At 33.1% G+C, this 23,500-nt stretch overlaps 1 protein-coding gene across 7 annotated transcripts in view; it reads right to left on the bottom strand.

The window, feature by feature from the left end:
• The window catches only part of LOC112462603 (arrestin homolog), a 54,024-nt gene that overhangs the window by 27,964 nt on the left and 2,560 nt on the right, over nucleotides 1-23,500 (bottom strand). For 3 of the 7 annotated variants that reach the window (XM_025028480.1, XM_025028481.1, XM_025028478.1), the window contains exons 2-3: nucleotides 16,046-16,522; nucleotides 15,206-15,369 (exon numbers count right to left, since the gene is read on the bottom strand). In XM_025028480.1, the coding sequence (XP_024884248.1) occupies nucleotides 15,206-15,369; nucleotides 16,046-16,135 (254 nt within the window). In that variant the 5' untranslated portion in view covers nucleotides 16,136-16,522. Of the gene's footprint in view, nucleotides 1-15,205; nucleotides 15,370-16,045; nucleotides 16,523-16,806; nucleotides 17,505-19,415; nucleotides 19,435-23,500 lie in introns of those variants that run through there. The other 4 variants (XM_025028484.1, XM_025028479.1, XM_025028483.1 and 1 more) reach the window with 3 other exon arrangements.

The raw sequence follows: 23,500 nt of genomic DNA on the forward strand, positions 1-23,500 counted from the left end.
ATTTTAAGTAAAATTACTATGTTTATGGTAAAAATTACGTTATTTTATCGTTTTTAAAACAATAATTATAGTATTTTACCTTAAAATTCCTCGATGGTCCGCAGCTAGTGCGACACCATAGTAATATTTACTATAAAATTTTCTCCGTGTATTTAATAATAAATATACTTATAATAAGCATATATGCTTTTTAATATATTTAGTAATAAATATACATATTACATATTATATGTACTATCTATAATAAATATATTTTTTACATGTCGTACATTATAGCCATGAAATATTGCTACAACTTATGCGAACGATATTTCCGAATTTTATTACCAGATTAATACATCGCTTTATAAAATATCGCGTTTAGTAAAATATAATGCGTGTATATCGATACCCGAGTGCATCGCACCGCGTGCGTAATCAAGTTATCACAGTTTCAACTTTATCGTTGGTTTTCGAATTGAATGCGACAATCATAGGGCGCAATCGCCTTTCTCCACGCATTCGAATTTCAGGGTGCATCGAGAACGTTAACGTTGGTCGTTTCGCATCGCGGCGCCCATTATCGAGCGTCGTTTTACGAGAACTGCGTGACTCGATCGACGCAGCAATGCAATTCTCGTGGCCCAGGTGCAGGCAACGGAAACGCACGTCGCGTCGCGTCGTATGCCATTGCAGGGGCTTGAAACCTAAAGCGGAGTGGACGGAATAAAATTTTTTCGTCGTCGATGAAAGCACGTGCGTAATGTGGTTTTCCGATGCACGAAGCCAGCGCGCGCCATGAGGGACCAAATATATGAATGACGCGACGTTTGATGAAGAAACGTGACTTTATATACGCGCACGTCGAAATAAAACATGGGTTTTTGATCGCATCATATTTTCTATAACAACAAAATTACTAATAAGTTTCTAGTAGTATGATATATTCGTAATAATTTGAAAAGATAATTTTACGTCTTTATTCTCTTCTACATTACACGGGATATATATCCTACATTCAGCGTCAAAGGCGGATAGCATTTAACCCTCCATTGCCCTCGTTCAGCAAGCGTTAATGCCCTCGTATCAACGCCGTGCCTCGTCTGTACTTGTATCACTGGATTAGTGCGGCGCCGCGGCGTTGTTTTTTCTTTTTCAGTTCAACACAGTTTTAATCCCGTATCACACTACGGATTAGGATTGAGATTGGATTGAAATTTAATCAATCATAATAAAAAAACTATAAACAAGCTTAGTGAATTTTGCTCTAATATGAGCGTTCATCTCATACGAGGATCAAATCAACGTTAGTTATTCGTGGCAATGTCAATATTACTTGATTGTGCCTTGTCAAAAATAATGTGCCTTGGGAAATCATTGTTCTTCAGTGACGTACAAGCGCAAATACGAAATGGATAGTTTTGGAAGGGTCAAGGTTCAATGTTTTCGTGGTGATGCTACAATCTGAATCGCGGTTGACATGCCGGAAATGGGAAATAAATCCCATGAGCCGAAAGCTGCCCGGGTTTCGTGTGGGTCTGATCAAAATGGCAGATATTCTTATCGCGTCCACATGATATTTTGTTGATGCCGGGGGTTGGCCTCGATGAATTACGGTTTATTCACGCGACGGCGTGTAACGCGATGAGACTAGGTAAGCTTCCATCGCACCGACAAGGTTCTTGGTTAAAGTGTTGGTTGTGATCTAGCGAGGTCATTGCGAATGCGAGGCCCCAGACGGTCGTCTATTTTGTTACTATAATGAAACGGGTCTCTTTGTTATCGCGCCGAGAAAATCATTTTCCTTCATCGCGAATTTCATCTCTTCTTTCTTATTAAACGTGTTGTGAAATTTTGTAGATTACTTGATAAGGCTAAAGAATATAGAAACGTTGATGCGGGCGGATAATACTTTTGCTAAAATAATTATGTTTCCGGAACGATCGCCATATCAACATTCATTTATATCTTTTGGGGAACTTTGAGGTAATTAATTTTAGCTTTTCTTTGAGTCTCTGAAGTTTCGAGAAAAGTTATTAATACGAAATAATGAAAAATGAAAATTAAAAGATACGACAATTAAAAGTTATGACTATCCTAAATTCTAGAGGATAGAAAGTTTCTAAATTACCATATATTAAAATTCTTTTCGCAGGAATGATGTTTTCTCGGTAGCACTTCTACCTAGAGTTCTATCGAAAAGTGTCATCTCAAATTGATCTTGATTTAAAAATAAAGAGAAAGTTACTACCAATTTTCTTATAGTGAAAACACACACATGAAGTTCTTATCTTGTTATCATTCTATATCTTCGAATCCTTATCAGTCAGCGAAATTTTAATCGCTTAATTGCGAAAGACGCAGATAAAAGTAGGCTTTAGTCTATTTTTAGTATTCATAGAAATATATAATTTATGTAATAAATAAGAAATAATATTTATTGCCAGAACTCCTTATAAAATGGTTCTTAAATACGTTCAGAACTGTGTGAGAACTCTTTTAGAATATACACAGAACTCTCGAAAATTGAGAGCGTCTCACGTTCATACACGTAAAAGTGCCTTTCTTGGGTGTAAAAATTCTAAAACAATGTTTATCTACAGAACTCTATATAAAATGTTGAAATACATTCAGAACTGCATAAGAACTCTTTTAGAATAATTAGAATTATTTAGAATCGTTCAATATCTCACTTTTGTTCTCATCAAAGACAACTTCTTCGACCGATAAAAATGAAGAAAATAATGTTTATCGCTAGAATTCTTTTTAGAACTTGATGTAAAACTATAAATCTTTTAAAATCTTTCAATGATTATTAAAAGAATTCCCGTGGGACAAAATAAGACGCTGCGTAAACCTGGCGTCTTGTCCTTTTTTGTATTTTAATAACCATAACTATTTGTTTAATCTATAGAGAAGTAGAACAATTAAAAATATAAAGCTAGAATTTTCAATATTTTATGGCACAAATATGCCAGGTTCATACACACAAATTCTTCCTGGAACGTATCAGGAACTCTAAAACCTTTCGTGCAAAAACGAGAATTTTTTTTAATTTTTATTTATTTTAGCTATTTCGTGCCCTGGGCACGTATCATGGAATTTTTTGGAATAAATTCCGATCGGAATTATTCCGTTTTCTCTAGAAAACACAATAAAAATCTATGAAATAACTAAATAATTCCGATCGGAATCCAATTCAAAAAGTTCCATAATACGTGCCCAAAACTTGTTTGTTTGCATCAGAGTTCTGAAAATTCTGATAACTTTACAGAGGCAGATGTCCATACAATACACTGTCACTCGGAATTCATTGTCTCCCGTTCAAATGACATGCAATAGTTACGCGAATCGATGAACGCATGTTGAACCGCGGTGCATGGTACAATCTTCCTGGTAAATGGATCGGGCAGTGATGCACGTTGCGATTTGATGTCATCGAGAGGCTCGTATTGATATCTTGATATGTGTTACATACAAGCTCTATTGCGATATTATTTGCTTGGTTAGTATGATCGTTCTGTGCCGTTTGCACTTTATGCGATTACAATTTTATATTGAATTTTTCTCAACGACTTGATTCAAGCTCAAAATAATAAAAAGTGCACATTCTACTAGCAATAAATCCGATTGAAATTGACAACCAGGTTATAAAAATGCAATTGAAGATGTTCGACAAATTTCTTTAGTACATATTTCGTAGCGAATACAATGGATAACGAAACAATATAGTATTATTATATTATCGTTAAATTAACGTTAATAAATTGGTGCGGTATATTTAACTAACTATTGTTATAAATTGAAATTTACACGATAATAACACACAATTGTAAGTTATGACTAAATTGGCTCTAATTTGCATTTACCATTTCGCAATACACTCATCGCAAAACACATTGCGAAATCACCTTGAACTAATTAATTACAGAGTATATATGTATAAATGTTTGAGGCATTATACTCGTATGTGATTTTGATTGTAATCCACATTATGTCATTCTCAATCGGATTTGGTCCTATCAAGCTTAAATCTCTTCAACCCTATTAAAGTCTTTTTCTCCTTAACAGTAAGGTTATACTGTAGGAAAAATTAGTACTCGTGAGTTTTTATTCCATTTGATCCAGAATCCTATGCAATCATCTGTAATATAAAACCTTTTTATATTACCTTCAAAGTAGCTTAGAAAAGCTTCAATGACATAAGAATAATATTTAAAAAACCATCCGGTTAAGATTAATGATAACGTAACATTGAATTCTCTTATAAGATTCACTAACATTCCTGTTTTTCTTTGCAAAAATTTCACAATCAATATCTTGATGAAATATAAATCATAATAAAACCGGCAGGCCCCCTCGTAAATCTACGATTAGCTTCTATAAAAAGTTGATGAAGTATTGCATGGTTATATTGAAATATTGTCGGTAGATAAAAGCAATTTTAATGGTTCGTGGAACACTTCAGGATATCACAAATGTGCCAATCATCATAGCGCTTTTTTTGTTCGTCAAAAAAATAGCAGGAGCCCCTCCTATATTATACTTAGGTTAATGAAGTAGTAGACTGCTAGAAAATTAATTAGTTTGATAAAAGCTTTCAGCATCGAAAGCTGCAAATTTCGATAACTTTTCAGACTCTTACATTTTACATACCTTTTTGTTAAAGAAAAAATTAATCAAATTTTGCCGATAAACTTTTGGTGAACGATATCTATATTATGCGCGACTAATCTCAACTTTTATAACAGTTATAATTTCTGTTTTCAATTTTTTATTAGGTATTAATTACTAACGCAACTAATTTTATAGACGTAAAAATAGGTAAAATTAAGAACAAATTAATCTTTTATTAAATGCAATTAGTATACAAATAATACAATGGTACAAAGTTGTGAGTAACTTGATAAGCGCATAAATTAACAACCGGGTAAATAATATTATTTTTTTTTATAATTACTTAAACTTAAGCGTTAACGTTGGCTAATGTTGAGTGCACTGCAAATTCAAGTGTGTTATTTTAGCTGAAGCCCTTCACACACATTTCTTACCGTTTTAAATCACGTCATTTAACATATAAAGAAATATGTGAAAAGAGCTTCAGTCTAATGTGTCATTTTTAGACGTTCATGCGTGTAAAAATAACACACTTGGATTTGCTGAGTGTGTTTAAATAATATCAGAATTAATTTATCTTGAAATTTAAGCGTTAATTGTAATCGGAGCAAACCATTGACTGTATGGAATTTTTCAAAGGCTGCACGGGAGTTTTTAATTGTAAATATTAAGCTGAAATCCATTTCGAACGAGTTTCTCATAGTGTGTTATCTGACCTATAGTGCATTGAAACGCATATCGATCTGATATGTGGCGTATTATTCCGTATCTCTTTCTCTCTTTGTCGATTTCTGTCTTTTCTCTCTCTCTCTCTCTCTCTTCCTATCTCTTTGTCTCTTTGTTTTTTTTTATTCGTCATAGTGTAAAATTGTTTATTGCATGTCCAACGTTATTTGTTTTTAACATTTGTATATAACAAAACAGTAAAAATGCTCGCGAGATATGTCATCGCAGATATATGAAAGAAAATATAAAAGGAATAAATCCACCGCGAAAGAATGTGTAGCAAAATTCATTGAGTAAAAATGGTGGCACTGCCCAAGCAATCTTCTTTTGTGAATGCGATGACAAGGCCGTTCTTTCTTCGTTGCAACGACTAAGGGAAGTATTCGTGGCTCAAGAGTACTTTTGCCGATTTCCGAATTTATTATGTATTGTGCCTTTCTGTGGCGCGATCGCTGATGTAATTAAGATCTGTGAGATTCTCGATCATAGACTTGTTTTCTCCGATACTTTGTTAGAATAACGCTTTTATACTGCAAATACTGTTCCTTTTACGCATCCTATACAACGGAAATTCTAAAGAATATGAATGGTAGAGCGGTATTTTTTATCATCACTCTTGAAACACTGTTCAAGTTTTATGAAACATATACACACATTCTTGATATATTTTTGATTTGTATAAAATTAATTAATATTAAATTTTGCTACTGCTTACTCGCTCTGCCTAAATGCTATTAAAAAATGCACTTTTCCACCTAGTTTGCATTGGATGGAGAAGCACCCTGTTTTACCCTGTCAACTCCGGCGATTTCTCGTAGAACGTGAAGTGCATATAATTTTATCCTGTTGTAAAAAAAAAGCCCGGCCTTATCTCACCTGCTACATATGTTTTGCATACGTAATAGGGATATAGCTGGAGTACTCGTGCTTACGTCTATGTCCATCAATGTACTCAACATGACAAAAAAGGTATATGCATTAACACTTTATTGTCTGTGCAAAGCAGGACGACAAGCCGGACAAGCGCGCTCGTAGTTGTTTTTATCAGTTTTTTTCATTAAAAGCCGCGTCAATAACTTTGTCCGTCGTCTTCTGTTTACAAACAAAAGGATTAACGTTCCATTATTCATTAAGTCTGTTTTTAATTTTATTGAGAATTTATTTTAATTTCCACAAATGGACAAAACGCGATATTAAGGATACATCAGGACGATCAGGATACAATGTGTAAACACTTGATAACTGATTGTTATTATTCGATCGTGGGCGTGTATTTACGTGTTATTTCTGTGTCCATTATGAAAATTTACATAATCATTAGAGGAAAATTATTGTTACGTCGAACATACAATTTCATTTAGAGTGGCGTTCATTATAGGAACTTGTCCAGTGCATAAGACAGTTTCATTAACCGATATTAATAAAGTTCTATTCTTCTTACATTTAATTATACATAGTTGTTAGGTTTCATTAAATGCATTGAATATCTACAGATGTAAACAAAACGAAAACAAAAACACGTATCTTTACGAGTACAATTCGTACTCAAAATAAGTTTTGAAGACACCTTCGATGGATATAGGCAAATGATTTGTATTCATCTCGAGATATTATTCAGTTGAATGCATTGTTAGTGTTCTAGAGGAAAATATTCGATGTTTAAAGATGTTTGTGTATTGCGCAATAAATAATTTCGTTTTAACATCGAAATCGAATTTTTCTTTTCGCGTTTCTTCTTACTGTCTTTATTGATAACGATCGTCGATGGATTCCATCAGTCAACGTTACTTGTTGTCAATTCATAAGCGACATCCTGATACAACCTCCGGGAAGAAAAAAAAATACACTTCGCAATTTTTTTACCCACAGGTTATTTTTCTGACGAATCACACCGTTTTCTAACAATACACGCTGTTTTATCCAATTTGTACGTTATCTCTTTTTTTCGAGACTTTTTAAAATATTATGAACAATAATAAGACGTGTTAAAATAGTTAAAATATATAGTTATATGAAATAATACTTTTTATTATGTGATAACAATATAGTTTTATAAAACTATTTTTCTGTTTTATACACAAATTTATTTCATAAATTGATTCAACTAAATGTAATTGTGCTATATTTCGTGGAATTTCTAGTATTATATTTTGTTACACGCTATGTGCTTGTATTAATGTAATATGAAAGAATATGCCATGACAATACATTTAAATCTAACAATATTGTATTTGCTATTATTGATTTTCTCTAAAATTGTTTGCGCGCGATAATCATGATATATTATCAAATAAATCCATTATATGCATACATATTAACTTCTAAATATGAAAGGCACAATTATTTATAAGAAGTTTTTATTTTTTTGTGATGTACTTTAATAAATGACTAATAAATTATATTTGTTGATACATTTTCCATGGAATAACAAAACTTATGAAAGTAGCGATTTATATAAACTTATTCTCTCTTTTTATTACTTTTATTTTGATATAATCTCTTTTAGTCGGCATCAGATTATTTCAATTTTCGTAAAATACGATTATCGTGATAAAAAGAAAAAAAGAGGACGGGAAGAAAATATCTGAAAAGATTGTAATACAAACGATCGATGTAGCTGCGTGTATTCACGAAGTGAGATTTCATGTTGTAGTATACTTCTTTAGGCATTATCCGAGATCGGACGTAATACGTTCCTTCGTGAATATATTCATGATGAATTGTACGCGTTCCAGTATCATTTGACAGCTTTAAATCTTGTGCAATCACCTCGCATGTCCACTTTATTTCGCGTAGTGCGTAAATTGTTATATAAAAAAAAATCGTATTTTATACACAATATGATTTTATATAAGATACGATACGTTTGAAAAGAAGCTTTTTCTCGATAAGTTTATAAAGATAAAGGATACAGGGACATTCTCTCTCGCGTAATTTACAAATAAGGTATCCAGTTATCTGGTAACTGCAAATGGTGCGATATCATATTTCAGGTGCGTTGATGATGAGATTTTTCGTGAAAATAGAGCCGGCCTTATTCTTGACCGGTGTGCTATTTCCTTTGCAGCGCACATACAATTCTGTACTACTCAGCGTTTTCTGTCGCCTGCAGCTTTTTCGCTGTCAACTGTTAAAACATTCCAGATAATTGGTTTTGCTACCATTAAATGGATATAATGATGGACATACAAATTCGAGAAAAATATGAATTCTCCGGAAATCTGAACGATTCTTATGGGAATGTCGAGTGTTTTTTTTTCTCTCAAAGCAAATATTTGTAATTAAATTGATATGATATTGCAATGTAAACGTCGCTTAGTATTATGTAATGTAATTAATTAATTACGTAAAAAATTAAATTGAGATAATTTTCTTGAGTTTTGATTTATTATTATTGTATGATTGTATAATCTTATTACTGTTTACGGGAAGTGTAGTAACATTTCTCCAATCGGGCAGAGGATCGAGAACGCCGGGCAACCGAAGAAACGTGATGGAAAGGATTCTAAGAATAAAGAGGGCTTTGAAGTTACGATCCAAATTGAGAGATAAAAAATGGATCGAGTCCCTTGCGGGTGGCTTTTGCCCTGGTTACACGCGGGGGCGTATCAAACTCAACGTACTGTCGCATAAGTGTTTCGGATATTTTGCTGGTATAGATGCAATGCGTGGATGTGTACGTCACACCGTAAATATCGACATGGAATCGGGCGGTATAAATACGTAAAGGAGTTGAGAGGGAGTTGAGGAAAAAGTATACGGATATAAAAGAACGTCTCAAGGGGAATTCCGTTATTCATATTTCAGAAGCGCGAAGAGGAATTCGCATCGAAATGCTCTTACGGTGTTTTCCGCCTTTTCGAGCGGTTTTGACGTTGCAGATCTCGCATTTCCGGCAAACACAATTTTCACATTTTTCTTAGACCGCTAATTATACACGCGGCAGAGGGTAATTACGAATTTATATTACGCATAAGTCATGTGTTTCGTAATGTTTTATTATTCTTTGCGAAACTTTTTATGCAACATAAAAAGATACTGCAGCTTGTGAATACTTGCACTCTGAGTACGCGTATAGCCTGTGTACGTAAAGAAAGAAGCTAGAAATTTATGCACAGAAAAGAAGAATATTCTTGATTTGAAAATATCTTTAGTTTCAACGTGGAAATCTTGAAATAAAATTATATTGCGTGTTAAATAAAGAGATTATAGTGATTGTTTGCTTATATAATACGAAACAATCTATATATCTTATAAGAATTTAAACTCTGTTTTAATATTTTTTTCTTGATTTAACTATATAACGACATCATTCAAGCAAGTTTTCTTCGTTTAACTTAGCTGGCGCTAGACTATTCGGGACTCGTGGTTCGCCATTCGCGCCGATTCGCCAGCGGAGCGGTTTTTTGACGAAATCAAAGAAATAAATCTCTTCATTTCTTCATCTCTTTTATTTCGTCAAAAAACCGCTCCGCTGGCGAATCGGCGCGAATGGCAAACCGCGAATCACGAACCACGAATCGCGCATAGTCTATAAACGCCAGCTTAACGCAATATAATCTCATTGTAAGATTTTCACGTCAAAACTATTTTTAAATCAAGAATATTCTTTGTTTTGTGCGTCAACAGTACGTTAGAAAGAATGAGTATATATAAAAAGTAAGGATATAATTAATAATTAATAATATATAATAAAGTTATATAAATTCTGGGTTGTTTGTAAATGTATACACATGCTCAGGTATATATATGTCTTTTGAAAACCTTGCCTTCCATTCGATTGCTCCTTCCGTCGTCAAATCTCTTGGTAGCCACACCCGAGGTTTCATATGTTATACTACTTGCATCGTGGTTTCTCGTTTCAACCACTCTTCAGATACATGCACGTTCGAATTGTCGCAAGCATCCTAGATATTTTGCTCCCACAATGAAATAAAAGTTTGTTGTTGTGTATAAACTTACCTAAGGGTTATTGCATGATGATATGAAAGTGCAAGACTGTTGATCTAATTCGAAAGTACTAAATACGAAAGTACGAAAGTACTCTATAACGACTCTAATTCTACCAGTGAGTGATATTTGAAAGACAATCATTAATGTAATTAAATATTAGTTTATCTCGTAAGTATATATATATAATGCGGCTTTTTAAAGATATTTTTGGGAAAAAAATTAACATTTTAATTTTAATCTAAAATATATTTTCCATTATTATACTTACAACTACTTCCCATCTTTATCTTAAATTTTCAATTGCTTGGCGATGAAAGTCTTTTGATTTTGAGCTAAAGAATAAATCAATCTCCTTTTTATACCACGTCATTTATGAGATGACCCAATATTCTTATCACTTTCGATTATTAGCATTTAAATATATTAATTTATACGTTGTAAAGAAACGTGTTTATATTTTTGTTTTGTTTTGTACTACTAAATAGTTCAAAATAGAATGTATATATTTTTGTTAGCTGTAACAACTTTCCTGTTTCAGCTCCTGTGCTCACCCCTCTATTAGTAATACTACTGTCGGGGTTGAATTACGCGTACTGTATAAATCTACATACATTTTGACGTTTGTTGCCACTGCTTCGTTGCAAGCGGCGTTTAGCTTATAACGCGTAAGACCGATATGAAACTAGTGAGGCTTCGTTAAATATGTATTGAAATTAACGACGCGGTAATAAACAAATATCGCATTATTAACAGTAATGATGTTGAGAACATTATTCAACTTGCATATTTTGCCAATAATTATTTCGCGCTTATCAATGCCAGCCGTTAGCAATTGAATATGAAATTCATCTCTGCATATTGTGTATCTTTTAATATTAAAGGTAGGTATCACCTTTATTTATAAATATTAATCGGAATGAGAATATTCCACAAAATTTTTAACGAAGATTATAGGCTTATTTCCACTATCAAATTAAACATTGTGATGATATAACGAAGAAAATTGTTTTATATTTTGAGGTAGAACTACGTCTTTGTCGACAGTAAGGGGAGGTAAATCCAGGCACAGATACAACGAAAACATGTCACACTTTGAAAGTTTATATCTTCGAAACTAATAATCGTAGAGTAATAAATAAGATATGTCATTCGATAGCTTATAGAATCCCATTTTCTCTCTAAAGTCTCTAAAGTCTCCAAAAGGGGTTACCGATTTATATCTTAACAAATCTCCATGATTGCTCTAATTTCCGTAAATTTTGTGGTATTAAGCTGAAATTTCTTTTTATGGATAAAGTGTCATTAAGGAAGGTTGGAATTGAATTTGGTGATGATTGGTGAAGGGGTTATCCCGATTTCTGTTTTAACAAATCTCCGTATTTGTTCTAATTTCCGTACATTTTGTGATATTGAGCTGAATTTTTTGATGGAGAGATTATTATCATTAAAGGAAGGTTGATATTGAATTTTCTGATAATTTGAGAAGAGGTTATCGATTTCTGCTTTAAAAGTGTATGAAGTTTTCTACCCCTACTTCATATTCAATGCTTTTTATTATAAATTTACAAATATAATTAAAAAAGTGCTCAATTTAGAAATTTGCAGATTGCTTCCTCAATTTGGCAAATTTCTCATAGATAAAAATTTATGAGCGAAAAAAAATGATCAGGAAGCAGTTTTAGATAAAAATTTAGAAATTCCGCAAAAATTAATGTAAAATTACTATATATGTTTGTGTATATGTACTTATATGTGTGTATATGTACATGTATGTGTGTATATATTCAAACGTATCGCTCTTTATTTCCATCACATAAATGATTATATCTATATAAGTTGCTGCTTTCACATATTATATGCCAATTTGATAATCTGTCAATATATACGATACGTTGGACTGTCGATACTCGAATGTATCGATATCCTCGCAAAAGTGACGAATTGTATTAAGCAGCAAATCATTTCGTCATATGAATCAGGAGACAATAATACAGGAAAAAGATATAAAGGATTAAGAGATCGTGAGAGTAAGGGAAACGAGGAAACCTCGTGTAATTCCACCATATTTTTCACTTAAAAAACTTCCTATGTGAGAAAGCCTAAGGTAAAATTATAAAAAAGTTATATATTTAAAAAAAAACGGGCACAGTAACAACTGTGCCGCAAACAACAACGTAGAACTACGTCAACTGTCACTATTTTATGTTAAAGTATTCAACGGAGGAAAGTAGACGTAGGGCTACGTCAACTGTCTTTCGATGAATACTACAATATGAAATAGTGACTTTATGCTGCTATTGCTGCTCCGCTCTCAATATAATTACATATCCTATCGATGTTTTCTCTTACCTGTCTACATGATACCTTAATGAAAATCGCGGGATTATAGTTAATACATTTATAATCCCCCCCCGGCGGTGGATTATAGATTTATTAATATACCACGAGACGTGGTAAATCCCATTTGGCGTGACGTGTCAACATCGCCGCGTTTATCGCGTACCAAGTTGAATTCCGTTTTATTGATTGCATAAGCAATATCCATCTCTTCGAACCTAGAATTTTTGCAAATCCGTAAATCGCTTCGACGCACCCAATTTAGATGCATATTTCACTAGTTCCCGTATTTATTGCGTCGATACCGTGGGATGCGCAGGTATTGTTGGTTTTTTCGATATAACGTGGATGACCGTTGACAGAAACGAGCGCAATCGCGTGCTGTTTTGCAGTGCCACGTTTAAATTTCAATTTATACTCGGCCGTCGCCGCGTCGCGGAGATTCATAGCCGCGCATAAATTAATTAGTATGTTATAATTAACTAACAGTTTACAGTTTCTGTATTTCGGTGAAAATGCATTAATAAATTCTCTAAAGGCTGCAAGTTGAACATTAATTTAATTTATTTCGTTGGAAAAGTAATTCCATTGGAGAAATGCTAGCGTAATTATTGATACATGCGAATTTCTATTTACGTACGGATTCTTATTAATCTGCATAATAATTTTTTTATTTATTGTTTCTCTCTGAAATTACATAGTTGCAATAACACGATTTATATTGTTTCCCCCTCTTCAGTCAACCTTTAAAATATTTGTAATTTATGGAATTAGTTTTTTAATTGCGAAAAATATTGTGTATTTAATTTGATTTATTTTGATCTGTCTTAAATTAGCATTTTTAGATTAAAAAATAAACGTAAAACACGATCTATATCAATTCAATATCGTTTCGGAAGGTGGATTTGGTTTTTACGAATATTGTAACAATTTTTTATATATATAACGATTTTATAATAACATTGAACATTTTCTAAATTATGTTTTACTCTCTATTGTATAAATTAATTATGTCACCTGTATTAAAATAATTTATTCTTTACTTTCATTTTGCTCGATATCGAGTTTTAGAAAGTTAAACGGTGATTATCTTCTTGAATTAAGATTCAACATGACTGTATATTCGCGGATATGCCAGGATATGAGAGTGTGTGTTAATCTGGATGTTCGTATTCAATACTTGTTGCCATTAAATATATTCAACTTGCAACTGACTGAATGAAAACGTTGTTCCATATTCCTCATATCTTCGTTCTGTTTCCTTTGCGCTCTTATCTAATATTCAATAATTTATACATATTTTCTAAAGAAGCGTACGATATTGATATCGAATAACAAATATTGTACAACAGAGCTCTTGAAGATGGAGTTTTAAAAAATGAGAAAAGTTAAAGCGACAGTTTATCTATCGATTGATTTTTTGATTTGTTTTATGTAAATATTGAATGAAGAGGCTTTTAATTTGTTAATGTGTTCCTATGACAGAGGTGCAACATTGCCATATGTGAAAGCCCATCCATCTATTTTCGTCATCAAATCACGTAGTGCTCTGCGTCGTAGTTACAAATTTCGCGACTAAGACCATTGAGCGATGGGAATTAATTAATCTGATAACATACAGGTACGTGAATGTATTAAGGATTTTCAGGCCCAGTGGACTTAACTCGTTGCAATGCCATCTCCGAACCTCTCGAATTTCCCAAGATAATTATTAGATACAAAATCGTATAAAATCGCTAGATCCTTACGATACTTGACATTATTACTTTACGTGGTAGAAATTCTATTTTTATTTGAACTAGTTTTATATTTTTAATATAGATATTGAATTTTAGTCTCATACTTTATTAATAAGTAATATTTTAAGATTTAGATGTTTATTAACGTTTTATAATTTAATTTTATACATGTGACTTAAATCAACGTTAATTACATTTTCGTGCAGTTTTAATCATGTTTATGTATATTGTGTATATTATTACGATATTTACTTATACGATAAATATTTAACAAAGTTAATATGAAATTAATCATTATCTAACGTAATTAGAATAATTGGTGTCTTCATTGCACTTAATTAGGTATGAATTATAGACTTAATGTGGCCTGAATTTGCGCGTAACTTGATCCTATCTAATTAGTCATATTGACATATTGCCGAGATGTATCAGCCGTATATTTGTGCGATCGTATATAATACGCCGTATCTTGAGAGGATTGACTGCTGTAATTTTCCAAAGTTTCGTCGTGGAAATGTATCGTTGAAGTTCGTGAAAGAAGTTTGCATCTTTTCTTAAAAACTTTCTTTAGTCCGCTATTTGCCGTGACGTTTTAATATTGCATCCCCACAAACATATAATGCTATATGCTATCATTAAATAGATCACCGTCATTAGTTATTAAATCTGGGAAATTTTTGTTGTTGTTTGAACGTTCAAAAAATAAAAAATCCAAACGTATTAACTTTAGGTGACAATGCATCGTCTGATGATCGTCAATAGTGCGGTTAAATTAAGAAGCACCGAGCCTTTTCCGGCTTGTGCTTATCGATATGGCTTGTCATTGTTGATTTGCTGAATAATTGCGTGCTCACCTGTCAGTTCGCGTGTCAGTCTGCTGTATTTGCGTCGGTATTTGTAATTCTTGCTCTCGATTTGATTTCGCCTCCACCCGATGATCATCCTCTTCTTCTTTCTCATTCGTCGTTCTCACGGTTGTTGCGTCGCAATTCTCCACCGCAGTGTTCCTACGTTCCACCTGTATAAGAAAATCCGAGGGCACACCGGTAAACTTACTTCCCATTTAATTTCCTGAGTATACGGAACGTTAAGAAATACACAAGTATGTACAGAATGTCAAGAAAATTAACTGAATTCGTGCCGACTTCTAATTTTGCACTCACGTCAAGTTATAGCAATTGTAATGTAATAAGTTTTATTTAATTACTTATTGTTACATATATACATGTTCTGTAGAAAGTATTTTTGATTAAAACTGCATTTTTTTCTGAAAAATTACAAACTTAGTAACCACGTAAAAAATTTTTATTGCTTTCTCGTCATACCTTTTAAATATATTTAAGAGCTAGGAATTTTTATCACTTTTGGATTTTAACGATGGAAATCACAAAAAAGGTCAACAGAAAAGGAAGCAGAAAATACAAAATAGTCACTATGTCCCTTTAATATTAAACCTTTAATTTTCTGAGCTATATTTCGTCAATTATTAAATTACTATTTTTAATTGGACTTTTATTTCTTATCTTGGTATCTCAGATTCCTATTTTATATTTTTAATTGTTTTCTCCTTTAATGAATTCAACGATACTGTTATTGATGTCGCATTTCTAAGTGAGAACAGTCGTCAGTCGTCATTTGCAATTTCCTCATTATTTTATCCGTATATTCTCTTGGAATTAATTAACAACACTTACCGTGTTGGGATATAGCTCTTTTCGTTGCTCTTCATCGTCGGACTGAATCACGGTGGCTTCCGGTGCGACATGGCTGCTGTTTTCCGCCATCTCTCCTTTCTCGTTTTAGCGCGGCCACAGCAGAGGCCCAACAAGCAATACACGATCACGCACACAACTCTCTTGATTTCGTTCACATGCACCACTCACACGCGCTGCGGCTTTGACCCGAAGTCTTTCCGTTTGTGTTCCGCTCAGACTGCGTGATACCGCATTTTTGTCAAAATTGCATTTCGCTGCTTTCACGGAGTATGGTTACGCACTGACTCATTCCGTTCGTTTTGAATTTCCTTCATGGAACGCTTTAGATCTGGGAGAATATATCGGCGATCTTCGCGTGGCAGGAAATAGGAATATCCGGACACTCGAGTCGATGAAAGGGCACGTGTCAAGGTCCCGTTAGGACTGATCGTTGTGCACGCGCATTCTGTTAAAATTCTGTTACGTACATAAATTTAGAAAACAATTATTAGAAAGAGAATATTGGATTGAATCGATAGTGAATGGAAGATATATTTTCTAAGGATTTATGTTACTTTTTCTTTTATCCAGATATTGTGAGAATTCATGAAATATTTTAATTAGGGGTAATAAGTAAATATTTCGAAACAGTGCATGAAAGAAGAAATTAAAATCTCTGGAAATGTACTTTGTCAATCAACATTTGTTCAGCAACAAAATCTAATTAATTTTATTTAAACGTAGTAACTCTTTACTTTTACCTAATTGCTCGTAAAAATTCCCATCTCGTTATTTTTAGCGAAAATTGTAATTGAGCAAATATGATATATTTTTTCTCAGCAAATCACTTTTATAGCACCTAAACTAATAGAAAGAGTGAAAAAGTTAATAAAAAACAAATTAAACTTTTATTAAAAATAAAGTTATTACTGTTTTAATAAATCTCGAGAATTGACTACGATATTTTCTGATTATTTTCCGTCATTTTTTTTGCCACACGATTATTTCATGTACATATGAGAAATTATACTTAATTCTGTACTTCTTTATTCATATAATTTTTATTAACGCTTATTTTCAAGGTAAGTTAATTCTAATATTTAATAAAAGTTGAAAACTAATAGTTAGTAGAACGCATGCCGCAAAAACTCTATAAAATGAGCCGATAATACTCGAAATTCAGTTTAAGATAGTTGAACGAAGAAATTTCTCGACTTTTAGTGATGGTTAACGGGAACTTCCTCCTCTTGTTCGAACAGTGGGTAATGAGACTCCTCCGCAATTCTTTGCCCCCAATAATTCTCTTCGTACAGAAATTAAGTGATGGAAGAAGTCTAATATTTATACCATCCACCATGTAATATGCTTTTAGATGAGATTATTCTACTGAAATCTTGAATTTTTCCAAACGATTGATTACACTGTTAAGTATTGAAAGGATCGTTGAAATTTAATTCAATACTTTGAATTAAATAACAATTTATTTATTTTTAACTACCACGTGTGTCGAAATTTATTATTTTAACACAAATCAGTATTATTTTAATTCCATTTGTTTAGTTCAATTAACGACATATTGAGTAGGAGCAGTGGCGATCTATAGGACGGTTAAAAATAACTCAAATTTGGTATATTAATTTGACACAAATTTAACATAGTGTATATGTATATGATTGTACGTAAATTGCTCGTTTGCAAATTCAATTTATAATATTATTTCCTACAAATGTGGAGTTAGAGCATAATGTTACATTACATTGAACTTTTTCGTAGAGAAATATCCGTAGAGAGAAATATCCGGTATAATTTTTTTTCTAATTTTTCTTTTTCTCTTTTTCTACACATATAATTTTATAGTTTTAATATCTATTTGATTTACATAATTGTAAGAAATAAATTTTATTTGTAATTCAGGAAATTTTCAGAATATCTTACTATATAAGTTAATGTACTTAGTACAGGTTACATCACATTCGTTTCGATAATTTAAGAAAGCTGTGTAATACGACTATAGTTATTGCCGTAAAAACGATAAAGACATTTAATTAATTATTAGATTAAATAATGGCCTTTTGAAATCGAAAGCATCTCTAATGAATTATGCCACTACTATTCCACATTAATTAAATATCTTCATGTGATACCTGACGTTGATATTGAATTTCGTGTTCAGGTCGAGAAAATCCATTTAACATCAGTATTCGAAAATGTCTGCATGCTGATGATAATATAACCATGAACTACACGGTGAAGAGTTTTCAGCGAATTGAACTGCATGTTGTTACTTAGATAAGGTTTCTAAATTTAACTGACTATCCCTCGTGACTTATCACCGTAATCTGTGTATTGATAGCAATTGAAGACATGCTGTGTGTTAATAGGATCGATAATAACGTAGGATAACGATAGCAATATGTCGTGGCTATAGTTAGCCATGGGAAATCAAAAGCGCAATAATGATTACGCTATTATGTAGTTTGAATGATATTACAATAATGCTGAAATGATATATCCAATTAATGTCATACATGGTAGAAATTGTGTGCGCAACATACATAAAAGTAGTAAAATATTTTTATTTATAGATTTTATTTATACATACAGAGAAAAATAGTTGATGAGAGGAAATAAAATAATATTTAGATAAAATATATTTTAAACGAGTATATTTTAATTAATACATATATAAAAGGTGATTTAAAGACCACTTGAAAAATATATAATATGAACCAGATAACTTGCGGAAATTGAGAAAAAAAATATAAACGCATTGTTTGACATTTGAACCGCTTTGAAGCTAAATGTAGCGTTCGTGGAAAATATGTTAGAAAACTGGCTCCAACATTCAACATTCAATGTAAAATTATTCAGACTATTTCAAGAGTAGGATTAATTTTAACTCGGTCCAATTTGCATAAGTAGTGTATAGAAATTACACAGCACACAAAGTGAATGGTACAGATTGCAGTATAAATGAATATGAAATATAAATGACGGAAAATTATACATAATGAGAAACTATTTTTCATCGTGTAACCTGTAACTCATTTCTATCCATTTACTCTGCTCATTCATTTTGATGAATTTTATATTTCGATAGGAAACTAGAAATATTTCCCACTTTTATTTTACTCTTTTTTTTCAGTAGGCAATGCGCAACTCCCACTTTTTTTCTATCGTACATTCCATATAAATTCTCTTTCCCTTTATATGATTTATATCGGTATCTGTGAGAAGTCGAAAGGAAAATTTGCACGGTCGGCATAATGCTGAAGTATGTGAAAATCATGTGGAATAATTTGGCGCCTATGGTAAGATACGCTACGATGAATTTCAGCAGGTGTGAAATTCCTTTTGCATATCCCTTTACCTTAGAAAGTCCTTCTGATCCGGATATAGCGGTGTGTCGTACTTAATACCTGATATATAGTATACCTATATAGCTTTGGCAATCGGATTATTTCAAGTGTGTTCTTCGTTTTGTGAATCTTATTATGTTTATAACACTTAGTTATAAATTCGCGAAAAAATAAAGAAAAGGTTCGTGCAAAAGACGCACTTTTTATTAAGATATACATCGCACGATCACGTTGGTCAGAGTTGTTATGTCAGAGTCAGAAAATTATCAGGTTACATTAAACACGAAGTTTGCTTAATTAAAATTACGCAATATCGCGGACCTCAACAGAGATAAGGTTGAAATGTTATAACTTTTGCCACACAGCAAAAAGTCTTTGCCGATCGGGTTTCTCGAACTGTTTTTAATATTATTTGTCTTTTAGAGCGCATTTCAGTAGAGAATGAAACATATAATCTGCAAATGATACTGAAAAGAAACAGCATTTTATTCGCTGTAATGAATGATTTGATGTCACGTTTTCATCATGTGTCACCGTGTTTTTAGAAACATGGCTGTCTCAGAAATAAATACGGAACAGAAAGTGTACTCGATACTATACTCGAAGAAGTTAGAAGTTAGAACGATCTGACGATATCGGAGAAGCAATCGACTGAGACAGTTATAAGCCATTTGTTCGAAATCGTAATAAATGAAAAGAACGCCGAAGGGTGTCCGCGGGAAAGGGCTTGTTAGGGCAGTATACGAACTCTTCAATTTCACGCTATCCATTCCGCGGAAATGTACCGACCTTAATTACAAGTTTATTCATTAGCGACAGTTGTCGAGTTTCGACGAGCATGCGGATATCGTTAGTCTCGCGCAGATCTCGCGTTACCACGAATAATGTTACGGCTGGGCCGGCGTTCGAGAGTTTCGAACTTACTTAAACAACTTTTCCATTGTTATCTATATATACACACCAGGGTGCGACGGGAGCACGGAAGTATTTTTACGTGATTATGGGTAGTTCCCGTGCGCGGAGACGCGGCTACCACTCAATATGATTGAAGCTTACGCGCGGCGAACAAAAACTTCTGAAAACAACTATGCGAATTGATTATATTCGTGTTAGTGTTTGTGCGGCTAAGTTGATAAAATGATGAATCGAAAGAAGATAATAAAGTTTTGGTAAGGAATTCATGGGAAGAGAGAATATTAATCTCTGTTTCGGAATAAACGTCGTCGTCAAATAGAGAACTGTCAAATTCGAAAAATATAGAAAGCTGTACGAGGCGATTCGTGCGATTTCTTTTAAATTTCAGAGATGTAATTTAATTTGCGATCAATTTTCCGCGTTATTTCAAAGAGCGCGACGCTACTTAAATCTTTGGTTGGAAGACAGAAATGTCGCCTGGCCTTCATTAAAAAGTACTACTCTCGAAATATATCGGGAGAAAGTTTTATTGCTCATTCGCGTTCGCCGTGGAACTCCGTGCGCTTTACATCATTGCGACTATGCAATTGGACTCCGAAATGGATAGCAATAAAAATAACGTAGCATTTATTCGAGAACGTGCTCCACGAACATGCGTATATTGTACTTTCGAAAAAGACAAAACTCGCAATTCTCGATACCAAAAAGCAGTAAAAACTTAATTACTTTGATTGATTAGGGTTTGTAAGTGGAGACTATTTTGGAAAAAAAAATGTTGAGAAAAAAATATATTTACGAAATTTTATTTGCATAAACAGAATTATAAGGTTTCTAAAAGCTTATTTTTTGTGAGCAAGTTTTATTTGTTATTTCACTCATACATGCTCGATTTAATCGATTCGGCGTTAACTGTGTAATGAAATGTCGTCGTATAAGAGCTAATTGTAAGATAAACATCATGAATATGTGTTACGACAATGTATAATGACCTAGATAATTTGTCGATGTACGACCCGATATGCAATCTAAGAAAGTATTTTTTTAAGTTCCCAAGATGTTTACCAATGTCACGAGCGTATTACGAGATGGTTGCCGTGAACGATGATTTACGATCGCAATAACGAAGGAGAACGGACCGAGGTTACCCCAAGTGCATTGTTGAATTCGCCACGTTGATCAAGCTTAAAAGATTAAGTCGCACAAGTGTATTTCTGTCCTGGTTATAGATCGAAATTTGCGCGGAAATTGCGTTTTCCCGCGTGTAAAATGAGGCAACTTTAATTTTATCGTAAATATTCGATACACTGATTTCAATATTCCGCAAAGTTTATTTGGACGGTCGGTTGTACATTATGCAACGTGGGTTGCAAAATCAACGTGTGTGAAACTCAGCGTGAAATTTGTCGTTTAATAGCATATTAAGAATTTAACATTGCCTCGTTAACTTTTCAATTACGATTGCGTAAATTTCTATAACGTTAATATTTATACCCTCTTTTTCACCGCGCAGTAAAAATAATACAGCGTTAGATTATTTTACTTTCAATTTGAGCGTGTTAAACATGAAAGGGAAAAATTCTCACAAGCGTACATATTTACACTTGCGTAAATACGATTCTCCGATGGCTTATGGGACAATTATACGGATCATAAAAATAGTGATTACTCATCAGTCTCATTATTCATGTAACAGGGTCAGTTTGGAAGGTGACATTAGCAAAACGTTATGTTGTTCGCTTTATGTAAGGATAGAACTATGTGATATAAAACCGGACGCAGTGCGTAACAGAAATTCGATCGATATTTTCTCGTAATAACATAATAGCAATCGCGGCGTTCCCTGCAATATATAAAGTAACTGCGGCGAAGTAAACTTGCGCAGAGCATACAACTCATATCCACATCATTATTTACATTGTCTAAACTACTATACATTGTCTAAACTACTATACATTGTGTAAATTACTATAGATAGTAAGGCACATAATGCGTTGATGGAAATAATAAAATGAAGACGGTATAAAAGTGGAACACCGTAATGGCTTTGACGACGAAGTACTGATGACAGAGGCAATGTTATGTTGCAATCAAGATGTTAAATATCTAATCCTAACATCGCGAAGGATACCCAAGCCTATCGATCTCGGTTAATTGCTGTTCCACCTATATACCTGCCCTGACAAGTACCGCTTAATCGCGGGCATAAGATTTGTTTTCCTTTTAGCGGTTTCTATGAATGGAAATGCGCAAGAAGTGTCTATTGAAGTTTCCATTGGAAGTGTCCATTGTTCGATAATCCTTTCCGTTCTTGAAATAACTTTGAGAAGGGAGTAAGAAACGAAAGTTTTGCAGCAAAGGTTTACTATTTCTTTGTACAGCACAAAGGCGTTTCCATGGTTGACATTTGGTCGTCGCGACGTAGAAAAGAACAATAAATCGGACTTGGAAAACAAAGGGCACGATACTATCGCTTATTTGTCGATGCGTCATATAGTATGCACATATATACACGCAGAATGTAATTTCGGTCGTGTAATCTGCTTCGTTTGATTGTATTATCCTTTGCGTGGACTATCGACTTTAAGATAACGGATCGTCCTTCCCGAACGAAGCCACGATTGCCTCATAATTTTTTTCCTGCGTCAGCTACAATCCATTTTTATTAGAATTTATGGTTACCCAGCGACGAAATTTCGGTACAGCTACGCTATATTTTAATAAAGCTAATTAAGCCATATTATAAATGAGAAAAAAAATTTTCATGAACATGCGTAGTCAAACACAATTTTAATTAACGCGATCGATAATATCCGACGGATTATTATTAAACAAATATTTTTTTTAAATTATAAATGTGAGGTTTTGTGGAGATTTTTAATTTGTACTAATAACAGAGATCACCTTCAATTCAAATTGGAAGAGTGACTTCTGTTTTACTTAAGTGAAACTCACTTAAAATCCAATTAAAGAAAGTTTCGTTTAAAGTTTATTAAAATGTTTGTAACACGAAGTGGAATAGTTTTCGAATGTCTTACGGAACGTTTAAAAAAAAAGTGCGACAAAATATTGTTTGTTCTGAGTTCCTGAGTTCTTTCTTTGTATAGTATATATTATGCATTCCCGTACTGCACACGCACACACACACACACACACACACACACACACACACACACACACACAC

This window comes from Temnothorax curvispinosus, unplaced genomic scaffold (genome assembly GCF_003070985.1).
Source record: "Temnothorax curvispinosus isolate PA1 unplaced genomic scaffold, ASM307098v1 QBEX01012569.1, whole genome shotgun sequence".
Classification (NCBI taxonomy): Eukaryota; Metazoa; Arthropoda; class Insecta; order Hymenoptera; family Formicidae; genus Temnothorax; species Temnothorax curvispinosus.